The sequence below is a fragment of the Leptinotarsa decemlineata genome, unplaced genomic scaffold, assembly GCF_025532065.1.
Source record: "Leptinotarsa decemlineata unplaced genomic scaffold, Ldec_3_MD MMD2_tig00078422_RagTag_RagTag, whole genome shotgun sequence".
Lineage (NCBI taxonomy): Eukaryota > Metazoa > Arthropoda > Insecta > Coleoptera > Chrysomelidae > Leptinotarsa > Leptinotarsa decemlineata.
In genome coordinates this window covers 6,474,408-6,494,560 of record NW_027412747.1, presented here as the reverse complement: position 1 = coordinate 6,494,560, position 20,153 = coordinate 6,474,408, and the positions used below count along the sequence as shown (strand labels likewise).

Sequence of the window (20,153 nt, the reverse complement as noted above, 5' to 3'; positions counted from 1 at the left end):
GCCAGCAGAGCGGCTTTAATGGAAGCCAATCGTCACAATAAAACCATGGAGGCTGTAGCATTAGGCAAACGCGGAAGTGGAATATATCTCAAACCATACCGTAAAGGTTTAGGACTATATTAAAAACCATACAAAGCCACAAACAAAACAAAAAACTAATCGAACCCCTACCTCAGAGGCCTCTTACTGATCTCGATCTCAGTTATTATGCACAAAAAATGAAAATTCCACATTTTCGTGGTGTTTTTATGCGTGATAGATTACCATCTTCAGGTCCAAAACAAAACGAGACAGCTATTGTTAATTTAGATGGAATAAGTGGACCAGGAACACATTGGGTGGCATATAAAAAATGTGGGAAAGAAGTCACATATTTCGATAGTTTTGGAGATCTACCCCCACCATTGGAATTGACTCGATTCTTTCGAAAATGGTCGAATGTAAAAATCAAATATAACTATGATCGACAACAGAAATTTAATACAGTTCTCTGTGGTCACTTGTGCTTGCAGTTTCTCTCTAAATAATTTTCCAAATAAAAATGGATTCAACACCAAAACTGGATCGGGAGGCTATCAAGGGAATGGGGTTTTCACTTAGAATGTTTTCAAAATATGGTACCTTGAAAAAAATGGATAAAGTGATGCTTGCAAATATGCCTAAGGAAGTGATACTTGCATGTGTTGCACATGAGATTGCATATGTTTGGGAAAAGTTGCCTAAGCATCTGCAAGATGACATCGATATAATGAAACATAGATATTGTTATGAGCACCACCACGATCAAAATTCAGATTCGGATGTTAATGATGGTCCTATACCTCGAAAATCTATGTGTTGTATTTGTAATATAGAGGATGTGAATATTGGTATCAATAAAAATGATACTTATTACAATACAACACCTTCCAAAAAGTGTAAATTGTCTCAAATGTGCTGTTGCTGTGTACAATAATAAATTGAAATGTGTTTCAAAATATTCATCAGTCATGTCACGAAAGTTCGAGCTACAAGCTGTCGGGACAAGTGTCTTGAGTGCGGATTTTTTTCCACCAATTGAATTGGATAGGAACAGTCGTTATGGATTAGGACTTTTGGGATTCTATGGATGCAATACAATCAATAATATAACTGAAGCTAATAACTTGGTTAGTTTTAGAATCAGTAATGACAACTCATCGATACCCCAAAAGTTGACAATTGAAATACCATGTGGTGCTTACGAAATAGAAGAGATCAATGCCGTCATACAGAAACATATCATGTTCAGATTGTTTCATGATAAAAAACCAAATGATGTCGTTGCAGATGATATTTTCTATCTACACGCCAATAAGAATACATTCAAATGTGAAATGCGATCCAAATATGAAATTGATCTGACACATCCAAATTCTATAGCAGAAATGATGGGGTTCGCTCATGGAATATTTCCACCAAATCAGATACATGAATCATCATTACCAATAAAAATTACAACTGTGAGACTTATCCGCTTAGATTGCAATATAATATCTGGTTCATATATAAATGGTGAAGAATCTCACATTCTTTTCTCATTCGATATTGATGTTGAACCTGGCTACAATCTTACTAAAGAACCACACAGTATTATATATATGCCTGTCAGTCCAGAAGGTCGTCAATTGATTCACAACATTACAGTGCGTATTTTGGATGAAAAAAATAACCTTATCGATTTTGGAAGTGAAGAAGAGATTTTCATTATTTTGGAATTGAAGAAAATCGAATAACTGTTGTTATGGGTTTCATTTACAATAGACAAAATCGCATTGAACAATCCCAAACGAGTTGCACTATCAAAAAGAAAGGTGTGCATAAAAAGAAAAGTGTGCATAAAAAGAAGCTCATTCCACAAGTGTATGCTAAACAGTTAGCACATAACGCTCTGTCTGTGAGTGATCTTAAATTTTTGAAATCGATTGGATTGAAAGTGAGAAAATAACAATGGTGCTCGAAACAAACAGTGAAAAGTTGAATATATTCAATGAACCAGTGCTCGATCATTCTCTCATAAGTTTACATGAGCACACATATAAGCCCTATGGATCACCGCTATTCAGGAATTCGGATGAAATCAGAATTGCAATCAATAATCAAGATGTTATACTAGATATTGCCGACAGCTTCATTTACATAGAAGGTAAATTCACCCCCAAAGATGTAGCGAAAACATGCTATCTCTCGAATATTCAATTGCATTTCTCTTTGACGGAATTCGTTATGAAATGGGTGGTGAACAAGTGGCTGTTGTTAGAAAACCTGGGATAACATCTACAATGAAAACCATGATATCATTTGGACAATCTCATGCTAACACATTATTGACATCTGGTTGGGGACTTTCACAATTGAAGCAAGATATCTTGGATACAAACATTCATGTTTTTAGTGGAAAACTACCACTGAAATATTTGATGGGTTTTGCTGAAGATTACAACAAAAGTATCTTGAATGCCAAACAGGAATTGATTTTGATTATCGCTCGATCATTCAAAAACTCGTATATAGGTGAGGTTGATGCTGATTTGGAAATAAATAAAATCGAATGGAAAATAAGACATATTGTACCAGATGATAAACACAAGCTCAAACTTTTGAGTAGAATAAACAAAAGCGGTCTGAATGCCAAAATCAAGTTGGCGTATCGTATGTGGGACCTCTATGAACTTCCATCATTACGTGGGACTTCTTCAGACATATGGGCCATTAAAACAACTAATGCATTGGAAACTCCTCGTTTTGTCATCATCGAATTCCAAAGTACTACCACATCTGAAGATAGAACACAGGATATTACAAAATTCACAACTGCTGATATCAATAGTATTCGAGTATACTTGAATTCTGAAGTTTATCCATATGAGCGTTGGAATTTGAATTTCGATAAAAAACTTGATGCTCCTGCTTATTATGCTTTTGAGAGTTTCCAGCGGAGTTATTATGATAAAGATATGAGTGAACCTCTGATGGACATTGGGCAATTTAGAGAGAATCCACTATTCGTCATCGATTGTTCCCATCAACCGAATGCAACAAAATCATCAACTATTGATATAAAGATTGAGTTTGAGACGAGGAAGACCAAGTTTCCAGACAACACTAAAGTATATGCATTAATTTTGCATGATACAGTTTTAACATACAATGCATTGGATGGTTCAGTTCATAGCAGATATTGACACTTTTTTTCACTCTATCAGTTACTGTTTTATGATCTTTTTTTTATTTGTAAGTGACTTATATCATGTATTGTATTTTATATCATATTTATTGTTTTGTAATGATTTTCTATTGTATTTAATGAGATTTAAATAAATAAAACATGAAAATAATACAAAGTTTTTTATTTTACATTATTTATGATTTACAGGAACATACAGACTATCTAAAATAACTTCTTCCTCATAATCATCATTTTAGCGACCATCTTCAATTTCCTCTCGATTTTCATCATTCAATTCAAAGTGATGAATAATCCATTCTGGCAAGTATGGTTGGAGGCTATACAGGAATCTTCTTAGGTTCAGTTCAATCATAACCTCACAAAGTTGCCACAATTCCAATTCATTATCCAAAAATTTGTTACAAACTTCTGCACCACTCCAATACTTCTCAGCATCGCGAAGGCATAATTCGATTTGTTTTTCATCATAGCATACACTCATATCATAATTGCTTGCATGTTCGACTCCATCACCCAACACCTTCAATTTAGACGACAAATGTTGAACCGATGATTTGAGATCTACAACATCGACCCAATCTTGACTTGCGTACTGCATCCACATCTTTAAATGGTGGAACTGAAATCGAATAAAAAAAACAATGAGCAACCTCCAATTTTTCAGTGATATAATACTCACATTCCCATTTTACTTGTAGTTACAAAGTGAGTGTATTCAACTAAGTTAGTAATGTTTATATTTCCATATAATTATCATCTAATATATGAATATTAATAAAACAATAAGAAATTCATTATAATTACTATTATTATTCAATCATATTGAATTTGACTAGAGTTAGCGTTTTCACACCAAAAAACTTTGTAAGCTATGACCTAAAGAAATTCACTATAAATTATTACTATTATTATTCAATCATATTGAATTTAACTAGAGATCGCGTTTTCATGCCAGCAAAACTTTGTTGGCTCTGACCTAAATACACCATCGTATATTTACCACCTGATGAGTTGATACAAGATATATCGTCATCACTGAATTGCAACGGAATACGTTTTGGTAGCCATGTTTTAAATAATTTATCATTGCTCACATCTTGCAAAGTTAATAAAATTGATTTACCAAATCGTGTAGAATAAGTTGACATATTTTTAATTATGTACACTTCATCAATTGGCAATGATGATAAGGCCTTTTGCTCTAGTATTTCAACCTACTGTACAATCAAATTATTAATTTTATTCAAGTCTACTTTTGAAACGGACATGATGATAATATATATGAAAATATAAACAATTTCCAACAGACAAATACACTCACCGTCTTCCTTCTATTACGAACTGAATAACACTCTACCAATTGCTAACTGCTGCAGATATATTCGTCTACTGATTTCATAGTGTGCCAGGCATTTCTTTTATATTAAACAGTGCGAGTCACCCCCACCATGAAACCGTGAAAGGTTCACATTGCTAGTTGCTATCCACTAGAGATGCCTGACGTCACATCCAAGCCCATCTCCCAATTCGATGCGATAACAGTTGCCGGCACGAGCAAGCAGTGGTCGTTGCGCTCTCGGAGAGGGCAGACGTTTGCACAGTCCTCGCCCGCCTGCGTGTCACCATCAATAGCGAGGGTAGGGTGATGCGTTACGTCACATCATTCACTGCTTCGAGAGCGATACGAACAAGCAATTGTCGTTGCGCTCTCGGAGAGGACAGACGTTAGCACAGTCCTCGCCCGCCTGCGTGTCACCATTGATGGCGAGTCTGGGGCGTTACGTCACATCCTTCACTACATCGAGGGAGGTGAGAGCAGACCGATGAATACGCATTACTCTGCCACACGTCGTGGAGTGAACATGTCGCTCTCTAGCCGTTGAACGGTTATTGCTGTGACGTCACTCCACTACTAACTTGGTGCCCTCACACCGATGGAGCATTCATTACTTGGAGGATCTTCGAAGTATGCAGACGTATGTTTGTACATAGACAAACAAGCACATGATGAAACCCTGTACCGTGCATTCTCTCACACACACACACATACACACACATCTCATATGAAATCTCATATGAAAAAAAAATCTGAACGATCCATGCACCAGACACTTCAAGGTCACAACGCTTCGACTTCACTGCACAACAAAAAAAGCAAATAACACGTCATATTGGTGGGGGGAGGATTAGAACCGGGAAAAAATTTCTGAACGATCCATACACCACACCCTTCAAGGTCACATCACCTTGACTTCACCAAACAACAACCAATAAAAAAGCAATTAATACGTCATAGTGGTGGGGGGAGGCTTAGAACCGGCTCAAATCTCCTACTTAGCACTGTGGTAGACTCGGATCACCAAAACAATCTGGTCAAGCTATTGTCCGTTGCACTCAGAAATACCAATGGTATAAATTTGGCACCCTCTGAAACGGGAGGTATGAGGTTACTCATTTGTTCGATACGTATGATCTTTAATTCCATGCCTCTTAGTGAAAAGGATCTCCGTCAGTCCTCGAGGGTGGTGGAAGAGTAAATACATGCTTCGAGTATAAACTTTGGAATAGATAAATCTGCAACAGTCCATCTTAAAAGAGAATGATGTATGGATTACGGAAAGGATGTACAGCTCCTCAGATACAAGCAACATTTGGATGACGAAGACACTTGTGGTCGAACAACGCCACTCACAAGAGGTGACAACAGTGAAAAGTATCAGTACAAACTCGAACAGATGTGACCATCGGAACGGTTGATAAAAAAAAGTTGCTGCTACGAATATACTTGCCGTTTCTATCGTTCAGAGTAGTGGAGTGGATTCAAAGAAAGCTATATCAATTCGACATAAAGACCCGAAAAATGATACATCTGAGTTTGCATATCAAACCGTCCGTTTCGAGGAAGTACTTCTCACGACAACAGAAAGGCCGTGAACATTTGGGTTTAGAGTATCTGCATGACAGAATGGTACTTTCTATAAAGTCATCAAGAGTTCGAATACCCTTCCATGCATTGTCCACGATCATGAGGAAGTGGGAATTAGAACAATTGCCTTCGAGGCAGATGTCGAGCGGTAGATGAACTTGGTTCAGGTATCGATACTACACTACGCTACACTCTGTCACCAAGTTGAAACCCGTCCAGCAAAAAGCCCACTGAGAAGTCACAGATATGACTTCTCTCCTGCGCAGTATACAAGAATATGCTAATGCATGTGCTCTTGAAGACCTTGGCTCATCAAACCGCTTGACCTTCGCTCCCCTCAGGTGGAGTGGGCTGAAGCTGAAAACTGATGAGTTCATCATGGCCTGCCAGGATGGTGATTTCATTACTTTAGTCTGCCGCAGTCGCGTGATGGGTATACAGATTCCTGATACTAGGTATAGGGCCAGCCTCGAGGCACCTAAGACCCTAATGCACTTGCTGCCAGCATGTTCAGCATATGCAGTCTCAGCTTATGTCCATCGAAGTGACGCAGGTCTCGAAGTGCTTCTATACTACCTACGTCACTTCTGAAGTATTACGAGACACCGGTTGTGACTTGAGCTCCGAGGATAATGAATTTGTTATGAGAAATAAGAAGTTACCAATCTGTTGGAACTATTTATTCTTCACCCTCAGGCTCATGGAAGCTAATAAACCTGATGTGCATCAAAGCAAGACAATTTCTGTGACGGTGTTGTCAGCACCAGGTGAGACTAATATTGTTCGCTGAGGAAAAAACAAACGAACGAAATATCGTGATGATCTCTTCGAACTACGCAGATTTTTTTGCGGTCACACTATCGAGAGGACTGTTTTGATTATTGGAATCTTTGTTGATATGCTGCCTCCACTACTTTCTAATCTCAAAATCAATCCGGCTTGCCGCACTCAGGTAGAAATCTTGGCCGCACAAATTCAGACGACTGTCATTCTCATCTCATTGCAACTGTTCAGTAATTGGATAGAACTGGCCGATACTTGATTATTCATGAGCAACTGTTCAGGGCGGACCTAGTAATCATACACCCTGTTACATGGGAAGTGATAATAACCTTAGACTATAAAAATCATAATACTGATAGTAATGATGATAAAAATTCAAGAAATATTCAATGATCATAGTTATCATAGTGCTATTGAATATCATTATCATCACTATGGCGAAAACCAACATTGGAAAAATATGAATACATATTAACTCATCAAATTCTATATTTCATATTCCGTTGCGTTCCTTAGTCTCGTCAAAACTTTAAACTTATTGCTCCAGAAGAAACGTATCACGAAAACATTATCGTTAGATTGTCAATCATTTTCGAATCTAAAATGAAAAATTCCTTTGATGTTCAGTGAAATTGGATACAGATGCATTCCCATAGTGTGTATGTGCCTCTGAATATACGTAAAAGTAATAAGTTCAAAGGAAGTAGCAAAAATGAAAATATAATTATTAATACACACAGCATCAATAGTCTTGAATTTGACAGGTATTTCGTGATTCATTTTATTTTGGAATCGAATAACAAATTGTTAGCAAAAAAATATTGCCACAAAATTTAAAAAAGGACAAAACCAACGTAAGTGAAAGTATTGGAACGTTTAGGAGAATTATTGAAAAACAAAAACCCACTGAATATCAATTAGTAGTCAGTAAGATCGTCTTCATTTCTCAGTAACATATTGACATGACTGTGCATTGAAACAACCAAGCGATTGATCTTCTCTTGAGCAATGTTGTTCCGTTCTCTTGATGCTGCTGCAATTCTGTTCTACTTACTAAGGCGGTTCAATGTGATTGTTAACAGCTTTAGGAACAAAATCCCACGTGTTTTCAATTCTAATCCAGCGAGTTAGTTTGAAATTTGCCCTTGTTCTAATACCCCTTGAAACATTCTTACTCGATGTGGCCGGCTGTTATCATACATGAAGATGAAATTTTCACCTAATTCGTTTCGTAACAGATAAACAATGAACCTGATGAAATTTCGAATATCATGTAAGATAATTGATGACTTTCATCCCTTGAACATGCTGCCCTCCAAAACATTACTGCCCCTCCTTGATAGGGAGCAACCTCTTGAAGAATTTAGTATTTGTTGACGACCTGACTCCCTTCAGTTCCTTTGCCTAAGGTCATCACTCTGTAGTACAATCCTGGTTCAATATGTAACGGAACTGTTGTCGCAAAAGCCATTCGCTATGCTCTCGCGCCCATTGTGAGCTCGCTGTCATAAAATTAGGGTAGGTGCTCTCAAAAATTTGCACAATGGAGTCTTCTTCTGGCTGTAGAAGTAGATATAACACAGCAAGATGAACTTTGAATGTGAGACCTAAGGACTGGTGCTGATTCATTTTGGTGTCTATGCACATGATGAACCAAATACCGGTCCTGTCTTTCATGTGATACTCGAGTTGCCAACTAAATGTTTTTTTCACTGTTTCAAATTCCTCAATACCTTTTACCTATTCGCCGCACAATGACAAATTTTGGAATGTTTTAAATCATGTGCATATGACAATAATTCTTGTCCTATCTAAAGTGTTATTTCTGAAGAGAAATATCAATTTTTGGTGCTAAATAATTGCTGTTCGTTTACCAGATGCTTCAATTTCTCATCTAACATCAGAAACGCAATAATCATACAGTATGTAGATTATATGAGGATCCAAGACTTTTGATGTAGTCTGTATTATCTGTAAAGAAACTGGCCAAAAGTAAAATCGACTGGAGTCAGAGAGAGAGAGAGTGATTCTTATTCCACTACATAATTAGCTTTGAATAACTTCAGCACACAAAAAAATTGTTGTAAGGAATATAACATTTGTATTCTCACAATGATATTTTTCAATGAATATTATTTGTTTTTTTACAATATATGGTGCCAAAACTAGCAAACAGTTATAATTGTCTGGATTTTATAATAATCAACTTCAATCCCTGCAGAGCTGCTATATATAGCCAGGTCATATCAAACAGGAATAAATTTTCAATTTTGTATATATCTGAAAACCTTGTATCTTGACAACAGAGAACACAGCAAAATAACGAAATAGAAAGAATCACTAGCAAGTTCAACAACAGAAAAATATTGCAAAATATTCATTCAAATTTTGTATCTGATCGATAATTATTTCAAGGTCCAAATAGTGTGTGAAGGTATGTTCAGTATATATGAGTCAAGCGTTTCCTATTTGTATTGGGAGGATGAGATTGTCTAGGTTGGTAACGTCTATGTCATCCTTAAAATATGATCGGTGAACGACCAGGCACAGAAGAAGAAACTTCATCCTCTTCATTTTCCTGTAACAATGTTTGTTCTTTAATATTTCTGGGTTTTCTAGCGGAACTTTTATGATATGTTCCGGATTGTGTTTGAATATTGCTTTGATACCTACTGAAAAATGGAATTAACCAAAGGTAACTATTTAAAATCAATCAGAATGGAGCAAACTAGAAGTTTTTCCCTAAAAATATTTTTTTGAAATATTCATTTTTGAATTATATCAATTGATTGAAGTATAACTCTAATATCTACGATATTTATGAGACGCATGAGTTACATCATTATTATATCCTCCAAAAACAACCAAAATGTTGATGTCACATTTACACGTGACATTTGATGCTATAGTGCATGCCTATATTGGAGCTATTTCTGAGGACTTTCGAAAAATTTCTATTTTATATATTCGTTAACACCCCTACTAGTCTGATAATGAAGGATATCGAATATCTAGTTTTTTTGAATCTATCACCACACCAAACTTCATTTATTTCATCAGTAAGTTCATCCACCCAGTATGATCTTTTCTGAAAAGAAGTGATCATTCAATTTCCCGAAAAATATCGTCCATCATCCAAAAGCGTTGTTGCATACATTGGAGAGTGAACATTTGTCTTGTTGCAGGTGACGTTTCTCATGATGCCAATGGAAATAGGATGGGCGTGGACCGTTCAGTGGAAAGCAGGAGACGCCATGTGTCGAATAATGATGTTTTTCCGGACGTTCGGTCTGTATTTGTCCAGTTTTGTACTGATCTGTATCAGCGTTGACAGGTTAGTTTGGTTCAAAACGTGAAAGAGCAGATAAGAATGAAATGTGTCTATTTGGCAGTTGAAACTCCACCCTTCGAATAACTCTCTACACAAATCAATATATTTTTCAGAACATCTGCTGGCCAATTAGTAACTCGTTCACTATTCAATAAATGGATGTGAAATGAATATAGGTATGCGTGACAGTACGTAACTCATATCCAATGTGACAAAATGTGTAGAATCCAAATGGCAAAACACTTTATTCAAACAAAATCAATATTTTTCACATATAGTCAGTGGGCATACTTGAAGACTGGCTATAAATCAAATCATCTAAAGGAACAATTCGTTCAGGCCAGTCTAAACTCCCTACACTGTAGGTTGATGGACTGACACCTATCAGAAAACAAAAACTTCCCTGGCTAATACCACGAAGGGCAACAACCTTCGTGTTATTAGTATGTCCACTGACTATATACGAGAAGTTTTCTTTTCTTATACTAGGAATTGGGCAAATTTCGGATATGCGGTTGGTTACCGCGTTTACAGGCAGATGGGGCGATAACGAACTTATTGTTTGTTGTCCGCTTCAGCCTAGTTCGAGGAATAATAGTGTGAAGGAATTCGATTTTTGATTATCGGGAATCATCGACTTCATGTTGATGATACATACTACCTTGCACTGACGAATGGCCAAACAGCCCGAAACCGGGCTGTTTGGCCATTCGTCTGCAAGTGTGTTCCAATAATTGAAAGTCTATGGGGCAGTTGCATCGCCAACAACATATGCAGGAATAACTTCAGTGAAGAATCCTGCACTGACACCTATCGGATATAATCCAACGCCCTTCGTGGTATTAGCTAGGAAAGTAGTTGTTTTCTGATAGGTGTCAGTTCATCAACCTGCAGTGTAGGGAGTTGAGACTGGCTTGAACGAATTGTTCCGTTAGATGATTTGAAATCAAATCAAAATCAATGCACCAGCTCAAAAACTCAGCAAATCTCTCACTTACCACAATATATTTCCTCGATGTTTTTTATCCTCTGGTGCTCTAACCGATTCAGTTTTTATCAGATAAAAACTGGAAGAAAAAGTTCATTCAACACAACTACTTTCAACTTCTGAATCACACGGAAATTACATCTTTTTATCTAGCTTATACTCCAAACATTCACAAAATTTGAAACCGATATCATGCACAGTAACCCTACATAACGGAATATTATTATGACAGAGTATTCATATAAAATTACACTTACATGAGAAACTTCCACTTTTAAGTACAGGTCCTTCAAAATTTTCTGGTGAAAGCACTTGTCTTCAACTCCTCATCAACATACTCATTTTCAGCATGTTGAAAGTTGAATGAAGAATTGTTACTGGTGTATTCAATTTTTTATCACTTTCTTTGAAATATTCCCATTTTCTATACAGGCCGTTTCTTTTATCATGTGGTAACATTGCTATATTCTTAACCGTAACAGATACGAAGACGATTGAATAGGAAAAAAGATAACTGTCATCAAGAACAATATAATGATCGAAGAAAATTTACGTGGGCTCTCACCCCTCTCGAGTTATACAGGAAAAACCAAAAATGATGTTTTTAGTTTTTTTCGAATGGAATTGGTGTTTCGAACAATATCAAAAAATGGAAAAAAATTGTTATTGAATTTGAAGAGTACTATAACATTGTAATAATGAATATTCGATAAAACGTTTCGTGTCGACATGGCCACCATCAACTTTTTTTTAAATACGGACCTGTATTTTTCATTACAGATATTGCTAAAGCAATAAATTCACAATACAAGAGTATATCACATTCGATATTTTTATAGCCTTCCATTTGAGATAATTACCATCATCAGTAACAACAATTTTAAATTACGGTCCTGTCGTTACTTCTTTTGTAAATTGTTTCGATTTCTCCAAAACATAATTCAGACAACCCAATAAATTCTACAGATAGGTACCCTAACACAATAAAAATTCGTATTTTTCGTTTTGGAAGTTACTTTGTATTTCTCCCTAATCAATTATAATTCGCAATATTTTTATAATTCTCAATCCTGGAAGTAACGAAAATATCAGTTTTTGGACAAAATTCAATTGTTGTATAATTTGGTATAACCAAATAGCATCTCAATTCATTTACCATTTTAATCGCGTAGGCTTTGCTTGGTTTCTATGGCAGGAAAAATGAATGCGTTGTTAATATCTGTTGAGAACTGTCAGAGGTTTATGAACATATCAAAGATGTATTCAAATGATGAAAACACTGATATGCTATTTAGTTATGCAAAATCGAATCAAAATCCTCTTTTGGCAAGGAATATGTATGCTGAGCTATACCCGAATCGTCGTATTCCGAACATTCAAATGTTTAGACGATTAGAAAGAAATTTTAGGGATTATGGTACAGGATACGCAAAGTTCATCACCCCAATGAAAGGAATTACGGAAGGAGAGTAGGATTTGCTTCGGAATAAATGTTTGGTTGTGCCTTTCTTTTATGATGATCATTTGATTGGTGAAATGTATCTTCATTTTCTATTCAATGAATTCGATGGCTACTTAGATGAATTGCCACTGAATATATGCTATGAAATACAATATTTTCAACAAGACGGCGCTCTTCCCCATAATGCAGCAATAGTAAGCAATAGTAAGGAAATAGATCTTACTCCTTTAGATTTTTGTCTGGAGATACATAAAGGATAAAGTTTTTTCAACACCAAGTATAGATATCGACCATCTCAAACAAAAATTGGGAAATGCATATATTAGTATTGCACCTATCATGCTAGAAAATTGACATAGAAATTGTCTGGACCGACAACTAATATGCATTCAACAAAGATGTCATCAATTCGAGATTGTCATGTAACTTTGATTTTCCGTATTGGTTTCATTCTTTCCAAAAATTCATGATGAAATAAGTTGTTTTTCCGTTTAATTGTTGTCACTGATGATGGTGGTTATTTCAAATGAAACGTTTTAAACATATGAAATGTGATATACCCTTGAATTGTGAATTTGTCGCTTTATCAATATCTGTAATGAAAAAGACATGTCCGTATTAAAAAAAGTTGATGGTGGCCATTATGACACGATCGAATATTTATTATTACATCGTCATAGTACATATCGAATACAATAAAAATTATTTTCCATTTTTTCATATCGTCCGAAATAACAATTCCATTCGAAAAAAAAACAAAAAACAGCATTTTTTGTTTTCCTCGTATAAATTAAGAAGGGCGAGTGTCCCCGTAAATTTTCTTTGATCATTGTATTGTTCCCGATGACAGTTATATTTTTTCCCTTTCAATTGTCTTCGTATCTGTTATGGTTTAGAATATAGCAATGTTACCACACGATAAAAGAAACGGCCTGTATAATGATAGAGAGGTGAACAAATGACATTACGAAATAGATAAATCGAATGTTGAGTTATATTTTCAAATATGTGTTACTTTCTGGTTGATGATAAAAATTGTTCATATTGCTAAATCCAGAAATACAGGTTTTTCGTCGGCAAGAGACCGTTATTGATTCGAAACCATAACCATGTTGAAAATTGCTCTGTTATATGTTTTGTTAAGTCATTATCAGTGATGTGATATTGTTAGTAGTGGAAAAAGTAGTGGAATATGAATTGGCAGGTATAACTACTAGTCGAGTATTTTTAAGTTCTGATAAATACTGATCGTGTATTGAAACAGTATCAATACTGGATCACCCAGCACGTAGAAAATGTATTGAATGAAAGAAATATAAAATTTTCTATGCATTTTATTGAGTATACCACTAACAAACATATTTTGTATACACTTCCAGGTTTCACCACATATCTTTTGAGTCACTGTAAATTTTCCATTTCAGATTTCATGCTGTATTGAAACCTCTTAGTATGGGAGTGTGGAGAGGAAAATTAATGATTTTGATAGCGTGGATAGCGGCATGTTTGTGTAGTATTCCTCAGGTGAGTTGAATATAGGCTAGTTTCATGAAGCCAAAGAGATTTTTGTTTTTTGTCTGAACTGGATTAACCAGTTAGATTTGAAAAATTATTTTTGTGTGTGTTAAGCACATTCAGCCATCTAATATTATGCTACAGTTCTCAGTTTTCAAATACTGATATTTGTGAAGTGATGATTATTCATACGTGAGTATGATTCATAATGGAATAATGAAGTTTCTTAAGAAAGATGTTATCAACAGTAGGGGAAAGTGCCCTATGATGGCCCCCATAACTGTAATTGGTGATAATTTTGATAATTATTGTGTTTTGAAAAAACAAATTGGCTCACAAGGAAGCTAGTGTAGGGAGCCTCGTAAGATAGCATTGAAATTTTCAAACACTTCTCCTTTCCCCTGAAACCATATTAAAAAAACTTCATGTGGGCTTCTATGACGGATTTTTTTAAATGGGTAAAAAAAGCAAAACTTCAGGAAATGAGTAATATTTGTGTTTTCTATTATTGAAGGAATATGTCTTATAAATTATAAAGTTATGTGTCGCTATTTGCAAAGATCCCATTCTAGGGGCCCCGACACATTCGGTGTGGCACCAAATTTTGTATTTTTGGCATTTTATCCAAAAATTATTTCGACGTGAATGGGAATAAAATTCTTTGCAATATAAACATGCGGCATCTGAGTTGTCATCAGATACTTCCTCGATACCTTCGTTGTCGCTATGATTTTCCAGTTGTTCACTGATCTTTCTCTTGGCTGCTTTAGCGGTTTCTCTGCGGATTTTCTCCAGAGCTTCGGTCTTCCTATCTTCCAGCTCCTCAACATCAGGAATGGAGTTAGGAACACCTGTTACGCTTTTTTTTCGTGTCGGTCTTTTTCGACGCCTTTGGGATAGGAAACAATTCTTGTATTTGTTCTCTGGTAATATTTTTGGTGATAATGTTTGCCTCATTCTGATCATTTTCGGGCTCATGAACTTCGTCGTTTTCAGATTCACTTAGACTTTCATTTGGTGTGTATTTTTGCCCGAGCTGGATGATCTGGATTCATCTCTTTGTTATTGAATTGCTGCGGTAATTTCAATTTGTCCGTTCTGGTCGGTTGTCATAGTTGCTGTAAATTCCCAATCTTCAAAGTTGGCTGGATTCATAGGACATATATTCGTTTCCCTGAAGGAGTTTATGGCATTTGAAGGAACAGCAGATTTTGGGTAAGCGTTGTTGGAAAGTTTTGTCACTTAGAAGTGAGTAACATTACGCCCTAGGTAATCTTCAAGTCATTTTTGAACCTCTATATTGTAGTATGTTTGGAGTGAGCAAAAATAAATTCAACACAAAGCCAGAGTGTCCCTATGGACATGTCGAATGATTTGTGGTCAAACTTGAGGTTTGGGTCCGAAACAAATCCATTGGATTTATGCGATGATTGTCTGGTGGCCGAAGGATTTACAGAAAACGGCCCAGGCGCAGCTCTCTGGCTTACAGAGGCACGCTTGTCTGGCCATCAATGGTGCCATCAGTACCACACCGTCAGCGGCCATGGAGATTCTTCTGGATCGACCTCCTCTCCATATTTTTCTGGAGGGAGAGGCTAGATGGACTGCATATAGACTTGTGCACATTACCAATTGCACAAATCAATTTAATGGAAAGTGCAACAGTCACAGAATTCTGGAAATCACCTGTGACTTCCTGCCTCCAACTGGATCCTCCGGGAGAATGTAATATTGAGAGCAGATAGTTGGTTCACAGATGGATCAAAAACACCTTTCGGTTCTGGTGCAGGTATTTTCAGTCGCAGACCCAGGACAGAGATATCAACTTGCCTACGAACCTATGCGACTGTATTTCAAGAGGAAATTTGCGCTATTGAATTGTGTGCAGAGAGATTGGAAAAATGCAGCCTCACACACAAGTAGATCAAAATATTCTCGGACAGTCAAGCGACGTAGGAGGCTCAGCAATGTCTGAATTAGTAGCAAATTGCCAAAAACGACTTTTCTCAATAAGAAGGCTTAACATATTGTCTCTGGTCTGGATTTCTGGCCATACTAGCCTGGAAGGCAATGAGGCTGCTGACTCCTTTGCAAAGGAGGGTGCTGCAAGCAGCTTCATCAGACCAGAACCTGTCATTGGCATCGCTTCAGGCTTTGCCAAACTAAGATTGAACACCTGGATGGAAAAAAGAATTATGGACTTCTGGCAGAATCTTCCAGGAGTGGCTCACTCCAAGGAGTTTATTCATCCTTCGAAGCTTGATACCAAACAGTTATTGGAATACAGTAGGGATGAACCACGATGTCTAACAGGCCTTCTTACAGGTCACTGTCATTTGAATCATCATATGCAGAGACTTGTACTGTCGGAAGACAGTGTGTGTCACCTCTGTTTGGAAAATGATGAAACAACAGAGTACATACTTTGTGCCAGCCCCATCTGACTTTAAAGACCACTCACCATACAAACTAATTGGCTTCGTTACGAAGCTGGGTTCATTTGGTCGAGTCTGAATAGGTGTGAGCCACATTGAACCCTTGCGAGTTGCGGTGGAGAGTCGAATAGACTCAATCACTTTGGACCTAACCTAACCTAACCTAAACAGGTAGGCAGGTAGGCAAAATGAAAAATTTTTATTTTGTTTTGTATACTCCAGAATTTTCAGCCCCTTATAACTGCTATGTCCATCCAAAATTAAGAGGATTTGATTGTCACATGACGGTTACAAATGCTGCATAAAATGTTTCAACCATTTTAGAAAGGTGTCGGTATCCATCCATCCATTATCCTGACAAAATGCCACACTGCCCATCGGTGTTCCATCCATTAGTTCTGCCTTGAACCGTTTACGTGGAAAAATAAACGCAGGAGGGACAAAGGTTCCTATGATATTCATGAAATATACCGTAGTATAATTTTGCACCCCCTCGGAATTGCTGAGTACTCCTATTTGTTCGCGTCCTTTCCATGCAAGACTTTTTGAGGCTTTTGTTGATGTTTTTAGTTTCACTAAATATTGCATATATTGCTTTCTTGATGTTTATTAGGATTTGACTATCCGAATCCATTTTTTGAATACTTATAATAGCGCTCAATGAATCCATAATGATGAAGGAATTTTGTATGAATTGTTCTAGTGTATGCTTGAGAGTTTGACGAATATAGAAGAGTTCACTGTTGTTAATCCTTAAATTCGATGCATCGGTGTAAATTTGAGTGTATGTTTGATTATTCGATAATGTTACTAGCAACAAGTCAATCCACTTACAGATATGAGAGAAAATAACTGCCAATCCAGTATCATTTCAGAACAGATCTGTTTAATAATTTCTGAATGGTTCAGTATAACATTCTCATGAAATCACTTATTTTTTGAAAACATTATTGATAAAAACTTGAAATCAATTTGGGATATTTCATACAAAATATCATAATACTCATAGACCTTTCTACTTTCATGTACTCTGTATATTGATAATCAAAATGATGAATGCTCAAATACAATATCAAATAGCTGAAATGTTCAAATACCAACGATGAACAAGGTCGCGAAGCTGAGGCTTTTGCAATACGCAGCGGAATTACTCGCGGAATTACGTCGCCTCTAAAAATCTTGCATAATGGCAGTAGCGCAAAAATCCCAGTGCCAAAAACCAACTAGGTTTGTTGATGCTCGCAACAGCTGCAAACTTAGGATTATTGAAAACAAAGAACTTCACGATCAGAGAATTAGGGATAAACTGCTTGCCAATCTCAACGGGTCTAGATCCTTCTGGTCGGTAGCTGAAGATGTTAATTAGAACTTCACAAAATTCACAATTACACTGCTTACACAAGCAAATGGTTCAATTGCAACAACAGCCGTAGAGAAAGCAGATCTAATAGCAGATCGATTTGCGTCCCACTTCACTGTCGATTTTCTGGGAGAGGCACCACCCACTATTCCCACAGTAAAATTCGCAATGACGAAAATTACTTTTTGACAGCGTCTGGTCAGGCGAATTTTGAAACAGCACAATATCAAAAATGCGTATGGTCCTGATGAAGTGCCCGTCATCGTACTCAAAAAATGCGCAAATGAACTAGCACCAGACTTTCTGCAGACTTCTCAACCTGTCTTACAATAAATGAGTTTTTCCTTCTTGTTTGAAAATTGCTTGCGTTCAGACTAATCTCAAAAAGGGCAAGAAAACTCTTCCAAACAACTGAAGATCAATCGTTTTGCTCTCAGTGATATCATAAATTATTGAGAAATCCATAAACCACCACATCCTTCAATATCTTGTGCGATCATCAATACAGCTTTCGGAAACGAAGATCAACAGGTGACCTTTTTTGGCATGTCATCCATATTTGGAATAATGCAATCAATTAACATGGAGAGTCAATAGCTGTTGGGCTTGATATTTCTAAGGCCATTGACCATGTGTGGCATGAGGGTTCGCTGGCCAAACTTCAATGCTATGGCTTGTCGCATCTTTTTTGTGTAAGGTTCTTGAGCTTTCTGAAAAAACGTTCCCTGCAAGTGGCCGTCGATGGATATTTCTCGAATACTTTCACCATCAACGCTGATGTTCCCCTGGGATCCATATTGTTTCCAACCCTCTTTTTATTGTATATCAACGACTCATTGTAAATAACTAAGAATCCAATATATTGCTTTGCTGACGACGCACACTTATCTTGTCATTACATTTGGATACCAGGACATCGGCTGCGGATACACATCTCCACCGGCAGCAGGAGGTTGCATATCTTAATGAAAATCTAGAAGTAATTTCGAATTGGGGTGAAAGTAACCAGGTTCAATTCAATGCCACAAAAAGACAGGCGTCGGTTTTTTCCAAAAATGTGAATGTCTCCACACCGGATATAATAATGTCAAGTCAGGTAATTCTACTTTTTGCTTCGATAAGTTTGTTGCGGGTTTCAATGAACAACAATGCCTTGGCACAATCATGTCGCTAGAGCTGCAAAAGACGCTCCTCAAAAGCTTGAAATACTGTTCCAAACCAGAAAACTATATACACCTCAGTAACTGTTGATGCTTTATATAGCACAGGTTAGACCTTATTTGGAGTATTGTTCTCATAGCTCCACACCAAAAATACCCTGAAGTTGCTGGATTCCATCGAGAAAAGAGCCTTCCGCCTGATTGAAGACGCGAACATCACTTGCAACCTTGATAATATGAAACATCGAAGGAAGGTTGAAGATTTGTCTGTCTTCTATAGATACTTTGGCGAGATGTGTTCAAGTGACTGGGTGATTCCATCAGAAGCGGTACATATCAGGAATACTCAATGGGCTGTTGCTACTTATCGTCTTGAGGTTCAACTCAGTACACCTCGAACTCTCTCATTCAGAGAACTGCCTTTATGTGTCATAACATTTCTGAGAATATTTTTCCAAATACATTACAACTTAAGGGATTCAAGTTCACACAGGCACCGCTCTAAGAGCGATTCATGCATTTTTCTGTAGCGCTCGTGTTCTGTACTTGAAAAAAAAGTGAAACGTGTTGCTATAACCTCACTTCTTTAGGTTTGCGTAGTGATTAAAAACTAATACTAGTTCAATGCAACAAACACTGTGAATGTAATAAAAAAATTCTAACGATATTTATCTTTTCAGATGATTATTTTTCACGTAGAAAACCATCCCAACATTACAGATTACATCCAGTGCGTGACATACAACGTTTTTCCTACCCCTACCCACGAAATGTTATACACGGTAACTGGTATGATTCTGATGTACGTGTTGCCTTTGATAGTGATAATTTTCTGCTACGGATCCATTCTCCTAGAGATCTTCAGGCGGACGAGGAATCCACTTGGAGGTGAGAGATTTCTTAAATTTCTGTCGATATTGGAGATAATATTGGATATGAACTGTGTAGCAAATGTGTGAACTATTCTATCTGAGGTCAGTCTGAG

General features: G+C 36.8%; 1 protein-coding gene across 2 annotated transcripts in view; it reads left to right on the top strand.

The window, feature by feature from the left end:
• LOC111506332 (Adipokinetic hormone receptor) overlaps positions 1–20,153 on the top strand; it is a 330,108-nt gene that overhangs the window by 206,329 nt on the left and 103,626 nt on the right. For both annotated transcript variants that reach the window (XM_074186182.1, XM_074186183.1), the window contains 3 exons: positions 10,103–10,251; positions 14,123–14,222; positions 19,849–20,056. In XM_074186182.1, coding sequence (XP_074042283.1) covers positions 10,103–10,251; positions 14,123–14,222; positions 19,849–20,056 — 457 coding nt within the window. The remainder of the gene's footprint in view (positions 1–10,102; positions 10,252–14,122; positions 14,223–19,848; positions 20,057–20,153) is intronic.